Below are 15919 nucleotides of genomic sequence, written 5' to 3'. Positions count from 1 at the left end.
ATACGTAGCACACTCACTGTCTTTTAAAATGAACAGTGCCATTTGTCCCATATATGTACAACTTATCTCATGTGTATTATCGCTTAGTGTACTGACCCAATTCACCATGGCGGTGGCTCTGCTTTGCAACTGCTGCAGGTCCCCTAAAGTATTCTTTTTAACTCTTGATTATCCTGTTCTTTTCTAATTTAATTATTTTGTTATTTTTTCAGTGAAACCAATGTTTATAGGTACTAAAGTCTTTAAAGACTATGACATTATGCGTTTAGTATCCTATATTGACTGGAAGCCTTTCTTCGATGTTTGGCAGTTGCGAGGAAAATATCCAAATAGAAGTTATCCAAAAATATTCAAGGACAAAACCGTTGGTAATTAAAGAAATGCACTCTTGGTAACCACTCCAAACATCTTTATATTATAATATGCTTATTATTAAATTTACATATTTAGTAGGCTTTATTGTATTATTTTATTGCTTTGCAAATAATTTTTGTATTTATTTCATATGTTTTTTGTATTGGACCACATTGGAAATAAGTTGTTTCTTTTCGATTTTATGGGTTATCCTGGTTTTATAAATTTTGGTTTTTTTTGTAATGGTGAAATCAAATCATTAACAAAATGTATATTCTTTATTTAAATACTTTTTATGTCATGTCTTGAAATGCAAGAATTTGAAGGGATAAAATAATACACCAATTTCTTTACAGGTGATGAAGCTCACAGAGTTTTCAATGACGCACAAAAAATGTTAAAGCGGATCATAAAAGAGAAACTCTTGAAAGCTACTGGTATTGTTGGCTTCTACCCAGCGCATAGCATTGGCGATGATGTACATGTGTTTACCGATGATGAAATTCCAAGGCAACAGGAACCAAAAGCTGTGTTTTATGGCCTTCGTCAGCAGGTTTGTCGTAAGATTTGCTATGAGTTATAGTTAAGTAGCTCCCTTCCATGCAAACATCTTCTTTGCCATCTATCTATTTGCAAGCTTCTGGAAGTAAAAATCAACGTAACATTTTTGGATTAGACTGCTAGGCAACTAAGTTGGCTGTAGTTAAGATCCTACCATCGTCAGTACACTTGAGGACATTCATTTTTTTTTTGTGTGTGCTGAGTTTTTTGAGTGTACATGTGCATTTATGCACTTTGGGCCAATGGTTTAAGATTGCTGTAGGATGGATCACCTGTTGAGCTATAATAAGTTCATCTAAATCCATTGTGGTTTAACTTAATGTTTCATAAGATTCATGATTAATTATATTGTTTAAATAAACTAAATTTTTTCGTTAAAGGCTGAGAAGGAGTCGGGTCCATACACATGTCTGTCTGATTTCATCGCTCCAGCTAACACCGGTGTTGCAGATTACATTGGTGCATTTGCAGTGTCTGTTGGATTTGGTGCAGAGGAGATGTGTCGTCAGTATGAGCAGGAGTATGATGATTACAGTATCATCATGGCAAAGTCATTGGCAGATAGGCTAGCTGAGGTAAAGCTGGAAGTTCACCATGTTTTAACCATGTTAGGTGTGACTTTGTTTTGAAAGGTTGTCAGAGGAGGTTGAAAAAATATATAATTAAAGTTTTGTTTTCTCAGTTAGCAAAATGGTTTTGCCAAAAGCATCTAGGCAGAGAAAGAAATAACAATAAACTGTTGTTGACGAATATAACATATGCTAGCATGGTGTCCTTAGGCCCAAGATCCTATCGCACATTCATGAAATGTTGCAATGTAAGCAACTAAAAAATTGATTCATAAATGCTTTATATTTAATTAGTTGTAAGGAAGACATAGCAAATACTTGTTTTTGTGGTGGTGGCAGACACGATAAAAATAAAGATTTTCTGTTTATCTGAAATTTTAATTTTAAGAAGCAGCTGTTTTGGATGAGAGTTTAAATTTATGGATGTATTTACTAAATGTTTCTTACACAACAATTTGTTAATTTATGGATGTATTTACTAAATGTTTTTGTTATCAGAAACAGCATTTTTTAATGAGAGTTTCGTTTATTAAGGATATATACTAAATGGCTCTTATACAACATTTTGTTATTAGGCATTTGCTGAAGAGCTTCATGAGCGAGTTCGGAAGGAATACTGGGGTTATAGTTCAGATGAGATCCTTGATGCCAAAGACTTACACAGCATTAAATATACGGTAAATTTAGGAATGACATTTTCAGCATTAAACACATTGAGTTTAAAAACTACATGTATTTGATATGCTTGTTCATTTACATTATTAGTTTTTTTAATAAGAATAAGAACAAGATTCCAAAAAAATATTTCTCCACGAAAATATTTTTCTCCAATTAAACGAACACATGAATAACAATGTTCCTGTATTATTTGCACAGACCTTTCTAATTTAAGCAGGTTAATTTTGTAGTGAAACAAAAATGGTGTGGAAGATTGAATACTGAAATATATTTAATGTGTTTTTTGCTTCAGGGTATACGTCCAGCTCCTGGTTACCCAAGCCAACCAGACCATACAGAAAAGCTGACCATGTGGAAATTAATGAACATAGAGAAGAGTACCGGTATCAAACTCACTGAATCCCTTGCCATGAATCCTGCTGCCTCGGTATCCGGCTTGTACTTTTCTCATCCACACTCCCACTATTTCTCCGTTGGGAAAATCGCAAAAGACCAGGTAAGGTCATCAAATTGTTTTATAATTAACCTATGGGATTGTATAAAGTGTAAACTTATATCCTTGGTCCAAACTGGTAGATGGAAAGATTCTTGTCATGTCTGCAGTAGCATATCTGGGGGGATGGTGGGGATGTGGCATGGGCAACTTAACTCCCCTCTTCACCCCCACCTTTGAAAATTTCAATGATGTTTACCTCCCACAAATTCATAATGCTTGCATGTTTTAACTTCTGAAATAATTGTCGTCCTGATGTCAGCTAGCCATGTTATCACCACATGCAGCAAACTACATTAAGCCTGTTAAGAAAGCTCATTAAATTATATCTTCCAGAATTAACTTGTACTAATTTGATACACCTGCTATTGTGTTGTCAACTAGACCCAAAAAAGCTATTTTTTTCATATTTTCAGAAATTAATCTGAAATACCTTAATTTAATTTTCTGTGTTTAAACATTTAGGTTGTGGATTATGCTTCTAGAAAAAGGATGAATATTAATGAGGTGGAGAAATGGCTTCGACCAATCCTATCGTACGATTCTTAGTCATGTGGTGTACATGTCTTTTACCAAATAGGGTAAATAGAAGATAAGATGATTATTATAATTATTGTTGTTAGCTCTGAGATAAGTTTATAGGGTGCTATAGCAAGCATCTATATATTATTATTATTTTTATTATGATTATCATTATTTAATATTATTCTCTCTTGTATTTCCTCTTTCTGTATCTATTATTCTACATGTCTCTGGAAAGTACAATAATTTGGAATTTTTGTTTATAATTTAAGTTGTTTTATTCCTCATTATTTTAATAAATAAAATAAAAATTTAAATGATAAATATAAATAGTAAAAATACAATAGTCATAATACCTCGATAAAGCGATTGCTAATTCTTTCCATAAAAAAATATATTTTGTTTACTTGATAAGATTTTGTTAACATATAATTTGTAAGTTTTAAGTTACTTTGTTTATTACTAATGAAGTCAATGTGTAGCTTGGTAACTAAGATTCTTGCATTCCACACTTCAAATTGGATTGGATTTCTTCAGTGTGATACACCCCAAGGATAGGAAATCCAGTCCTACTCTGTGTAACAATGTGATTTCTAGTTAGCTGTTCATTTGTAGTTCACATTTTGCATTTAAAGACACATGCCTGTGTTAACTGCTTTTGGTGGGATTATGCCTTTATTCTTTTATAAATCATCTGCTTTCACCTAAGCATGACCGAAAAAACGAACATTCCTTGTGGCTTGAGGCATCATGTATTTTCCTGCAGGAATTTGTTGTTCTGAACCCTGACCACTGTTGGGTTATAAGCTATAGTGTGCAGAAGAAAAATTGTAGTGGATGAATTTTACAAAGATTTTCCAGGTTGGAAGAACGTAATTGTTTACTGCAGGCCAGCACCTGAGCTGTACCTTATGTGTGAGCACACAATGTGATATTGGTGTCATAAAGTGAAATTATCAAACACATTTTAAATAATTAGTAGACTTTTTTTTATTGAAAATGGTGCATTTTAAATCCTAGTAATATTAATAACAATATTATTATTATTAATTTATTTAATTATATATATATATATATATATCAAACAAATTTTTATGAAAAAGGTTAAGGTTGCACAATTTGTGAAAAATAGTAACATTTTTGACTTCTGCTTATCATGTCTCAAATTCTCTAAATTAAGTACCAAGTGGAGTTAAATAGCTTAAGATGCTTGCCTTAAGTACCGAGTGGAGTTAAATAGCTTAAGATGCTTGCCTTAAGTACCAAGTAGAGTTGAATAGCTTAAGATGCTTGCCTTAAGTACCGAGTGGAGTTGAATAGCTTAAGATGTTTGCCTTAAGTACCGAGTGGAGTTAAATACAGTAGCTTAGTGGTGAAGACAATTGCCTTCCAATCCCAGGGTTGTGGGTTCAATTTCCGTGACATTTTAATATTTAATATTTTGGACAAAAATGAAAACAAGTTTGCCAGTCGGTACTTTATTGTGTTTTATCCTTGAATATTATTTTTGTATTTAGAATAAAGAAATCTCCTAAGTGTTATTATGAGATAATTATTAAGCATAACTTGACCCTGTTGGAGAACAGTAGACGTCTACTAAACAGGATACAAAGTATAGAAGAAAACAAAGTTGAGTGTGTGTGGGGGAGGATGGGGATGTGTGTGTGTCAAAATAGCAAGCTGTGTGATTGATGGTTAAGATGCTCACCTATAATCCTTTTGATAATTAATAGGACCATTCAGTGAAGAGAGGAAAATTATGAATATTTTAAAGTACTTGTAACAAATTATTTGTTTTCATTTTCCTTGCAACAATGGGCTTTCAAAACAATGTACTGTAATTGTAGCACAGTAGTTAATTTTATTAACAAAATAAAATATGGGAATTCTGTAAAACACCTAATAGAAACCCAGTATTCTAATAGTAACCCACTGCAAAATTTAATTTATAATAATGACCTACTACACTAGTAGTAATCCAGTAGGGTACAATTGAGATGTCAGACTTCATACAAGGTGATAGGCCTACAAGTTTTTAGATCATTTAAAATAAAGCATGTATGAGATTGAATTGTGCAATTTGTTCTTATCCATTTTGTCAATTGTGTCATTTGTTAATATTTTCATTCCAAAATCATTTCACATGATGTTTTACATCAATGATTCTTCTCTTCATTATTTATCTTATTACAGTATAAAAAAAGAGTAAATAAATAGAAAATAAGTTTATAAGCATTCTTAAAAAAAAGTATATTGCATTGACATAACCTTTCTTGAAAGTTCACTCGTTGGCAGTGTTCTGAAATACACAACTTTTCTTTTTCCAAGTTCAATTTGAAATATGGATTGATTCGATAAAAGATTAAATCATACTCTATTGTGATTTGGGGTTGAATAATGATTGTAGTAAAATCATAGAGATAGCTTGTTTTCAGCATGGAGACATTGAAAGGTCAGTTAACAAGTGTTAGATTTACTAATATCAATAATGATTGTATTGCAGATACTATTGATGATAGCCAAAGATGATGACTACAATGTTAATGGTTAAAGGCAATAATGGTTGTATGTAATGGACATTGCCTACTCTGCGATTTTTTTTTAAATAAAAGGCTTAACACTTTTACTTGTACAGTAGATGTAAGAGTCAACACAGAAATCATGGTGGGGTGGTTATTTTCAAATTCCTACCTTGTGCTTAATAGTAATAACACAATGCACCATTAGTAACCCATACTCTATTTGCAACTTGCCCTAAAAAAACCCAATGCAATAGCAATCCAGGGTTCCTATCAGAAGTTTTACAGTATTTGAGAAAAACAGGCCACAACCTGGTCATTTCAACATGTGTATGTCATATTTTCTAATATACAACACTAAACCTAAATGAGTTAAATAACATATTAAATTGATTGTTCAGTGCGTGGCCTTGTTTGGTTTCATATTCAATATTTGTTTTTATGATTCAGGACCAAATGTTACACAAATGTATTGATCATTAGGAAGATGTCCATTTCATTTTAATTATTATTTTTTAACCTTTTCACAATAAACACTATTAAAAATTGTTGGTAAAAATGAAGATAAATGAAATGTATATACAAAGCAACACACAGAATTCTGACAAAAGATCACCAGGTTCGGAAACAGTAGTAGTAGTAGTTGAATGGATAGCATTTATTAATATTATAGTAAGTGGAATCAAACATTAGATGCCCAACTTCAACTAAAATCTAAACATATTCTATCTTCTGCCTTATTTGAAAGTATTATGTTCTTGTTGGCTAGTTGCAGGCTTCTATTTAATCGTAAGCCGCTAAATATTCTTAATAGGGAACATCTATAAAACAAATTATGGTTTAAAACTTATTTTTTATAAATATATATATATTTTGGCAGGAATATTATAGCAGGAGCGATTGCGTTGTGAAGTCGGGGTGCGAGTCAAACCTTCACTGTGCATTTTGCTTAGGCACAGCTTAGATTCTCTCATCACCGGCACCACCACCTACAATAATATCATGATGATAATATTCAATATTATTTCAGAAAGCTTCTGACAGATTTTGAGCAAGCAGGACCGCGCCCACTTTACAGTCAAGTTTCTCTGCAAGCTTCAAAGAGGCGAGTCCCTTTCTGTCAACTGCATGGATGTCGGCACTGTGACTTAAAAGATATTTGATACGTTCAATGTGTTCCAGTGTCACTGCCTAAAATGACAATGATAAATCACTTTTATGTGGCTACACAGTTTTTGGTCATCAAATACTGTACAGATTCTCCCTTTAATTAAAGACCCCCTCCACTTAAAAGCCTGGTTATTACGAGAGCCCTAGTATCTGGATCGGGAGCTAACAGTTAGCGCTAACCGATCGGGCGTTCTCACGCAGGTGCTAATGGTTAGCAAGTTGAGCGTGTTTTTATCATCAACCAATCACACGTATGCCTTTACAATTTCCAGTTTCTTATTGGCCAGTGATTCGATCATCATATTTTTGGTATCCGGATCTGGATTTTCTCGCATGGAAGCACGGCAGCTAACAGTTAGCAGGATCCGGATCCTGGTTCCTGCTAACTGTTAGCAGCCGTGGAGAACATAGCCAAAGAGACTTCCAATTACAGATTACCTTTTTGCGAAGCCCTAAATGAATCTTTTGATACATTCAATTTGTTCCAGTCTCACTGCCTAAAAGACAATGAAGAATTATTTACATGTGGCTACACAGTCAATGTGTATCATTTATTTTTATGAAAATAAGAAAATTTGTTTGAATTGAAGACCAAAGCTAAATACTATGAAAACCCTTGTCAAAAGAGTGGTCTTTAATTGAATGGAGACCTGTATCAATTTTGTACAAGCACTAATTCCTCTACAGTACGAGCATGTTTATAATGGAAACATCGAATCCGTAGGCCTACAAGTCTGCATAAATGACGCGATAGGCCTACAAGTCTGCGTAAATGACGCGGTTCAATCTCTCGCTGTGCATTTCGCTTGTGTCCTTAGGTCAGCTTAGGCAAGGCACATTACTTACGGTTGTCCCACTCAGGAGTACAAGTGGGTACCTGGTGTTCATAGGCGTCGATCGGTGGGGGACAAGGGACACCCCCCACCCACTTTTCACCGATCTTCTATAGTTAAAACCCCACTTTTCAAAACGAGTAGAAAGAACAACAATTACGAATGAGATTTCTATCTCTCTAGTCCTGGATTCGAATCGCGGTTGGGGCACCTATTTTTTCACACTCGCAGATTCCTCTTCTTTAACGTTCAACATTTACATATTTTTATAGCATTTCCGCAAGATGATTTCCAGATTATCTCTGTTATATCATGGTTTATTTATAAAACGTATCTCTTTAAATATCTTGTCTTGTCATCAAATGCTAATAAGAAGGGGGTATATCATATTGATCTCTGTTATTTTGCCATGCATTAGGTTTTCTGCGTTAACACAACATAAAAAAAAAGATTGATAAAATTAGAGCACTGTTATTATTGTTTATTTGTTTATTTGATCGAATTGCAAATCCGGTGCTCTTCCAGAGCGATAAAACGAACAAGTAAAGTATGCAGTAAATAAATACTAATAAAATGTAACAGTAGATTTATTAAAAAATTGATTTTTATAGATCAAATGTTGAAACAACATTGTTGGAAAGGGTGGCTGGATCTCAGTTACAAAATTCATATACAGCCAGCCTATATTGTGGTGTATCCAAGGGAGGGCATTGTTCGAGTCGTAATTCCTTTAAGGCGACTGATGTCGTTATCGGAATAGCATTATTTCTTACAATGACAAACTTATCTGTTTGCCACTTATTCAATGGGCATTTTGTTTGCCTCAGTTAGTACAAAAATAATAATATACAAATAATTTGCATATATACATAATAAATAATTAAAAACTAATTAAATATTCACTATGAAAAAAAACACAGAGTGTAGAAATTATTACTGTGCTGTTAGGAATTGCATGATAGAAATATTGAGATGATACAATTCATGATATGATCACAATGCTAATACACCACAATGAAATGCATGATGATCAGAATATGTTAATACACTAATCAGTACTGAGATTAACACCACAATGAAATACATGATGATCACAATATGTTAATACACTAATCAGTACTGAGATTAACACCACAATGAAATACATGATGATCACAATATGTTAATACACTATCAGTACTGAGATTAACACCACAACGAAATACATGATGATCACAATATGTTAATACACTCATCAGTACTGAGATTAACACCACAATGAAATACATGATGATCACAATGCTAATACTGTACACTAATTAGTACTGAGATTAAAACAATGAAATACATGCAACTGTAGAGTTATGCTTTCTAGCTATAGATATGCTGTCTGTGTTAAGTAACAACTGACAATGAAATTCAATATTTTGTTTACTTAAATAAAGACTGGAAGGTACACTGCTTAATTTTCTGTGGCTGGACATAATGATGTCATACCACACCCATATTTGGTGGGCAAATTCACAGGTACCTGTCACACAAGACTTAAAGTGTGAACAGCGCTTTAAATAAGATAATATAATACATAAAAATTATATTTATCTGTACAACTATTAATTTATAATATTTTCAGAAGGGCAATTCTTAATATAAATGATAATGGTAATGATGATAATAACATTTTGTGGCTTGTGTTGTGTGTGATAGGTTTAATAACCAAACCAAAATTATAATATAAAAATACTAAGAATAAAAAAATTTAAAAAAATAAAAAGAAAAATTATATATAGCTTATTTACATAATTTGTGGAATTAAGAAAGTATAATACATACTCCAAGTATTGAAATACACGCCATCGTGTTGGGATTCAATATTTCGACATTAATTAATTCATTTTGTGGAATTAGTTACCATATGTCATTAACTGAAATATGGTAACTTAATTCCACAAATTATTTGTGGAATTAGTTACCATATGTCATTAACTGAAATGTATATTACTTGACTTCATTAGTTCTGAAATGCATTTATGATCAAGTTTCTCTGCTAGCTTCAAAGGAGTGAGTCCCTGTTGGTCAACTGTATGAATATCGGCACCGTGACTCAACAGATATTTAATGCAGTCAATTTGTTCCAGTGTCACTGCCTGCAAAAAATGAACAATTATTTATATGCGGACAGAACATTTCCAAGTTGGTTGTTACCAAGGGCACAGATCTGTTTTGTAAGGTTTGGGGGGGGGGGTTTGTAAGGTTGGGGGGGGGGGGGGTTCCAGTCATGAGTGCGCACCCAAAATTGTGGGCCTGAGCTGCAAACATTTTAGAAAATAGTACCTCTAGATGGGCGGAAATGACTCTCTTATGGGTAATTTTACATTTTATGATAATAGGTCAATTTCCCCCAACACCAATGGAAGCCATTATTAGGTGTGAGTCATTAAACAAACAAGACAAAAAGAGAACCATGCTTTCGCACAAGAGTGGTGCCAGTAGGGGGAGGGGGGATGGAGAGAAAAAAATTATATTTATTTTGACTCTAAAATCTATTAAATTAGCCTTTGAAATCCCCACTTGTCCAAATTTATGGGGCTTTTGGCTTCGTAGACCACTTTGAAATATTTTGAGCAACGCCCAACCATGCCCACTTTGCTCTGTTTAAGGACAATTGCCCCCCTCTGCCATTGTTGACAGACAAATCCTGGCACCACCCCAGCTGTTGCATCACATACCACATGTAGTGCTGTCCTCCCGGTATAATCAGTGTTGTTAAAATTTACATCAGCAATATGGAATGCTTTCAGTCCATCAACATCTCCAAGCTCCACAGCCCTGCCCATCAAAATAAAGTGATAAAAAAATGTTAAAAAATCACAAAAATGAAAGCAAAACCCTGTAAACCTATTTATTTCATTATTTAGCTAACAAATTCCCATTATATCAATATCTGCAAAATGGTTTTGTTAATTGTTTATATATGCTAGTTGCATAATTTCACAAATGTCTGCCCTAATTTTTACATCATTAATGCACAATGAAAAACTGATTAAAAAATGTGAAATTACATATCTAATAAATTTCATTTATATCAGTGCTAAATTTTTAGCATCATTTACATATTCATTCACTAACTCCTTGCACTATGGAACCTGTATATCTTATGCTTTATGAGGATTAGGAAGTGGAAATGTAACAGGACAAATTTTGACTATTAGCAACTCACCCACAGTGAATCAACTCCCCCTTGTATTATTATTTTCACCAAAACTTATGCAATTGTAATATATGAGATGGATAGTATATAAACCATGAACCTAACTCTTATGTACAAATATAGGTTTAATATTGAATAAAACCTACAATTAAATACTGAGAAAGCCTTACCGGCATAGCAAAGATGCAATTTCTTGAGTCGTTTCACGTATAAAATGTCCACCTGTTTGCCGTATAAGTTTAATCACCTCAAAATTTCTAAAAACAAGAGAAAAAATATAAAAGATATGTGCTGAATTATTAAATTTATTATAAAATAATAAACTATTTATAAGATAGATAAGATTGGAAAGTCTTTCCATAAATAAAAAAAATTAATTGTATTGCACTTGATGTTCTTTACCTGGTAGATTCCAACACAACCTGCGCTGATTACTAGCTGCAATTTATGGAATGATAATATAATTTCATTTACTAATTTAATTTGGTGTTTCAATGTGTTCCATATGTGTTTGATCCAATGACCAGGGTAGTAATGTGAAGCGCTTAGAGGCCTTGTAAAGGCATAAAGCGCTATATAAGAACGACATATTATTATTATAATTATTACTTACTGTGGAATTTCAAATTTAATTCTGACCTTTGATGAAATAGTTCATCAGCTGTTCTGTGTAGGTAGTAAATTTTATTGTTTATATATGCTGTGCTTCTCAATAACAATAATAAAAAAAATTAATGCATTGGACCTTTGCATTTCTAAAATAACACTTATTGGACATAGAACCTTGTGTTTTTCACTGTACAGCTTTAAAGGACGAATACTATACCAACAGACTTTTTGCAAACAATTTTGTAGGCAATCCTACCAAATGTCTAAATAACAACCGTGTCAATATTTTTATTTATAGACATGTTCTACTGATTACATAACTGAGTGAATGTAGAAAAGCTTGTTTTATGATAATATTTGGTAGTTTCATCATTGTATATTATATGCACTTTTTTGTTTCTAATCTTAAGTTTGCAACCACAATCTTATGTAAGACCAAGTATCGAAATGCACGCCATCATGTCAGGATTTAATATTTCGATATTAATTAAGGATGTACATAACATTAAGCAACCTAGAGTGCGAATGTATGGTGTAATTGTGATTTAATGGCATGTTTTATAAATATATATCATCAATTTCATCATAATTTTACTGGGTATTTTTTTAATACTGTAATGTATTCTTACCTGCACCTTATGCTTTCCATATATGGTGTGTTACCAAAACAATCCCTAGCATAGATTGAGCATCCATTCTCCAAAAGATATGTCACGATGTCTACATGGCCTTCTCTGGCGGCCATGTGCAAAGGTGTCCTCTGATCATAATCACCTAAGTTTAAGTTCCCTCCCTGATAGATAAAAATCACAAAGTTGTTTTTTTTTTAGTATGTTGAGATATTATTATGAACACATTTACATTCAATCTTGGAGAAATGATAAAATAATGAAGTATACTGGTAAATGTTATTTACTTACAAAAATTGTTTCAGCACATAATCCAAAAAATGTGCCAATTTTAGACTTTCTAAATAGAAATCCCTTCATACATACACACACAGTTTGCTCTACATAAAACATAAACTCATTATAAGGCCTATGGAGTATGGTCATGAGAAAAAATTATTCTACTTTTGCAGAGAATTGAACCCAGGACACTGGGATTGGAAGGCAACATTCCAAAGATGTACTGTCCCATGCAAAACACATAATAAAAAATCATAAAATTCATTTTTGAAATTAACTTGAACATAGGAATGATTTATTATAAAATGTTTACCCATAATTTTATAAATTACATGTTTAAAGCTAAGGCATATACTGTAGCAGATCCATTAAGGGATGTTGATATTTAATCTTTGGATTAGGAGAAGCAATTAATATCTCGACGAGATTTGATTGACAGATAAACCGTCTAATGAGCAAACGTCATTTAGTCACGTGATCAAAAACTTTTTCTCAGACATTTTAATTTCCTTAGACAGCGGTTTAAATGCGAAACATACGTGAGCCTAGGCCTAGATGTCTAATGCTTGGTTATAGATACCCAGATTTACACGAGCAGTGCGCATCAGTGACTTGGCCTTTGCCGACAACAAGGTTGACTGAATGCGGCTTTTCCCTCTTCCTTTGGGAGTGAAATACAGAGGCTTTTACAACAATTTCCCCGCCATGTTCCATGAAATAGCCAGCATTGCCTAAGGTTTTCGTGACTTTGTGGGCGGGGCTTCGCATCCTTGTCGACATGTCAATTGCGTCACAGACAGACCAAAAATTGATGCTGCCTTGATCAATACTTCAGACTCAGTTTAGAATTGCCTACTACGGTAATTAAAATGGAATTGGATTTCAGTTAAATCAAAATACGGTAATTAAATCTGTTGAAGGTTTGAAATGACTTGGGAATTGTAAGTGTACTGAGAAATCAGTGCATTATGGGAAGTTCAATTTTTTCAAACTAAATATCTTGAAAGGATAATAATAAAAATGATGAGAGTGATGATGTTAATGATTGTGATGACAAGAATAATGATAATAATGAAGAAGACTCACTATGACGATTGTGTTAATGGTGATGACAATTGTGTTGATGATGATTATGATGGTGTTGATGATGCCAAGATGATAATGATGTAATAATCATGACGGTGGCAAAAATTATTATAAAAATAAATATCGATTTTGGAAGATGAAGATGTTTATGAAATACACTCTAAACATTCATAATTTTCATAATATAATAATATTAATGAATGCATTTTATGTGGTCCTATAATATTTTATATATTACTAAGTGTAAATAAATTGACATTAAAATGAGGTTTATTACCATAGACGCATATTGTTTCAGCAAGGTCAAGTCACCATTTTTGGCAGCGGCACACATCAACACTGGGAACAGTGCAGTGCTTACTGATTTCACCTCCTACAAATAAAACACAATTTATATTATCTAGCAAACAACATATCTACTGGTAATACAATATTAATATTCGATAAAATCTTTTTTTACCATACTCATATTCATTTACTGAGAAGGTATTCTTTTAAGAGTCTATAACTTTATTGCACAATTTAAATTTAACAATCAGTATAATATAAATGGAAAGAAAAAAAAATTAACAAGAACTACATTATGATCATGCAATAAAATGATTAAAAGAAATCATACAAAAGAGAAACAATCAATACATACCTAATTTTAAAAAATTACGTTTATGAAATTAGATATATATTGGCTGAATCTAGATTGAGATTCTATTTTATGCCGAAAATTCACAGTGAACACTAAGATAAATATGAGCTGCTTCAATGAACTTTGTAGTCGTCAAGAGAAAACTAACAATTGACCTCTGACTGTTTGATGTCTTGAGAGTTTCAACAACTACTTGAATGAGCTTGGAGTCTTCAAGAGAGAACTAACAATTGACCTCACCTGATTGTTTGAGATGTTGAAAGTTTCAACAACTGCTTGAATGCACTTTGACTCGTCAAGAGAGAACTAACAATTGACCTCACCTGACTGTTCGAGATGTTGAGAGTTTCTACAACTGCTTGAATGAACTTTGAGTCGTCAAGAGAGAACTTCTTTACTTCCTCGTTACTGACTTGGATCTCACCACGTAAGTTTCTCTGAAGCATATCCAGCTGATGTTTACGCGTCAAACCCTGTTTGCCAAGGACGTAGCCAAGTTTTGCCAGTGCTGCCTCAGGGTTGATATCAGCTCCTGGAATTACCCCAACATCTATTAAAGCCTAGTTACGACAAAAACAAATATGTGTAATTAAATATTTGTGCATGACATGAATTATTAAATGAATAAATGTGTACATTGTGCTTACATTCCACTTGACCACTCAACTCACCTTTTTGATGTTTATGTTGTGATTTATGTATTATGATGAGAATTGTGATTTATGTATTATGATGAGAATTACTATCTAGAATTTCAACCCAGCATTATGGAATGGGAAAGTGAGCACCTTAACCACAAATCCATGGATTCATTCTAACATAACATAATTTTTTTAATGATAATTTAATAACCTACTTTTCCAGTTTCATATGAATTTGAAACCACTCCTTTGACACACTGAGTACAATTTAAAATCAACACCCCTCTGTCGGATGCCGCTTTGAATTCATCTAAGAGTTCCTTGTGGTCACTAGGTCCATTGCCTGCTCCATAAGTCTGGAGGACGACACCTTGCATTGGCGGTTGCAGGAATGATCTCACCTAAATATAGAAAACTGGATATTATTTTTATAATAAACTGGATATTATAGTTATAATTATTATTATAGTTATAATTCTGATATCAATAAAAAAAAAGATTCCTACAAACCCCACAGACAATATCAACAAGATGACAATCATGTTCTTATTTTTACTACATTTATATATAAGCTATTATTATTTATTTTAAATATTTTTAGAAATTATGTTTTTTTTATGCATTGTTCTTAATAATTGTTCTTAATTATTTAGACATTATTAAAGTTTTTCTGCCATGCCAACTGCCAATTTCCTCTTTGGATAAATTTTGAATTGAATTAATATAAATAATTAAACAATTTAAATGTACTTATTATTATTAACTACAGGTATATAAAAATTGCAGTACTCACGGTTTGTACAGTGATACAAGGGAACAGCCTCAGTAAGCCGACATTACAGTTCAAATTAGTGTGAACTTTAAATTTTTGTGTAGACTTACTCCGAAATAAACTATCCCAGTCCACTGAAATGACAATTAGCATAATACAGTATCACATTATAAAATTTAAGTTTAATTTTAATTTGAAACAGTAATTGCAATATACATTAATTCATATATAAAATATGTAAATATTTTGTATATGTATATATTCAAAATTAGGCTTGCTGAGAACATCTTATGTTCCTATCTGAACACTGTTATTTATCAATTTGCATACATACTGTATACATATATAATACTGTATTCTTATACACATCT

The 15919-nt window shown here is 32.6% G+C and overlaps 2 protein-coding genes across 4 annotated transcripts in view; one reads left to right on the top strand and one right to left on the bottom strand.

Moving 5' to 3' along the window:
• The window catches only part of LOC117107407 (methionine synthase-like), a 7608-nt gene extending 2355 nt beyond the window's left edge, over positions 1 to 5253 (top strand). Inside the window, exons 3-8 of the mRNA XM_033249082.1 lie at positions 213 to 368; positions 711 to 907; positions 1296 to 1490; positions 2060 to 2161; positions 2455 to 2658; positions 3121 to 5253. Of these exons, the coding sequence (XP_033104973.1) occupies positions 213 to 368; positions 711 to 907; positions 1296 to 1490; positions 2060 to 2161; positions 2455 to 2658; positions 3121 to 3204 (938 nt within the window). The 3' untranslated portion in view covers positions 3205 to 5253. The remainder of the gene's footprint in view (positions 1 to 212; positions 369 to 710; positions 908 to 1295; positions 1491 to 2059; positions 2162 to 2454; positions 2659 to 3120) is intronic.
• Positions 5254 to 8170: 2917 nt separating this feature from the next.
• Positions 8171 to 15919, bottom strand: part of LOC117107358 (L-asparaginase-like) — an 11946-nt gene continuing 4197 nt past the window's right edge. Inside the window, exons 5-13 of one of the 3 annotated variants that reach the window (XR_004445223.1) lie at positions 15570 to 15682; positions 14992 to 15177; positions 14459 to 14695; positions 13770 to 13865; positions 12128 to 12291; positions 11060 to 11146; positions 10408 to 10507; positions 9574 to 9825; positions 8171 to 9481 (exon numbers count right to left, since the gene is read on the bottom strand). Coding sequence is in view for 2 of the 3 variants with exons in the window: in XM_033249010.1 (XP_033104901.1) it covers positions 9661 to 9825; positions 10408 to 10507; positions 11060 to 11146; positions 12128 to 12291; positions 13770 to 13865; positions 14459 to 14695; positions 14992 to 15177; positions 15570 to 15682 (1148 nt within the window). In the remaining variant the exon portion in view is untranslated. Of the gene's footprint in view, positions 9826 to 10407; positions 10508 to 11059; positions 11147 to 12127; positions 12292 to 13769; positions 13866 to 14458; positions 14696 to 14991; positions 15178 to 15569; positions 15683 to 15919 lie in introns of all 3 variants that reach the window. The other 2 variants (XM_033249010.1, XM_033249009.1) reach the window with 2 other exon arrangements.

Source organism: Anneissia japonica, unplaced genomic scaffold, assembly GCF_011630105.1.
Source record: "Anneissia japonica isolate Jap-2015-1 unplaced genomic scaffold, ASM1163010v1 scaffold9668_len1562885_cov226, whole genome shotgun sequence".
Lineage (NCBI taxonomy): Eukaryota > Metazoa > Echinodermata > Crinoidea > Comatulida > Comatulidae > Anneissia > Anneissia japonica.
The sequence above is the reverse complement of the archived record's forward strand: the minus strand, read 5'-3'. Positions and strand labels throughout refer to the sequence as shown.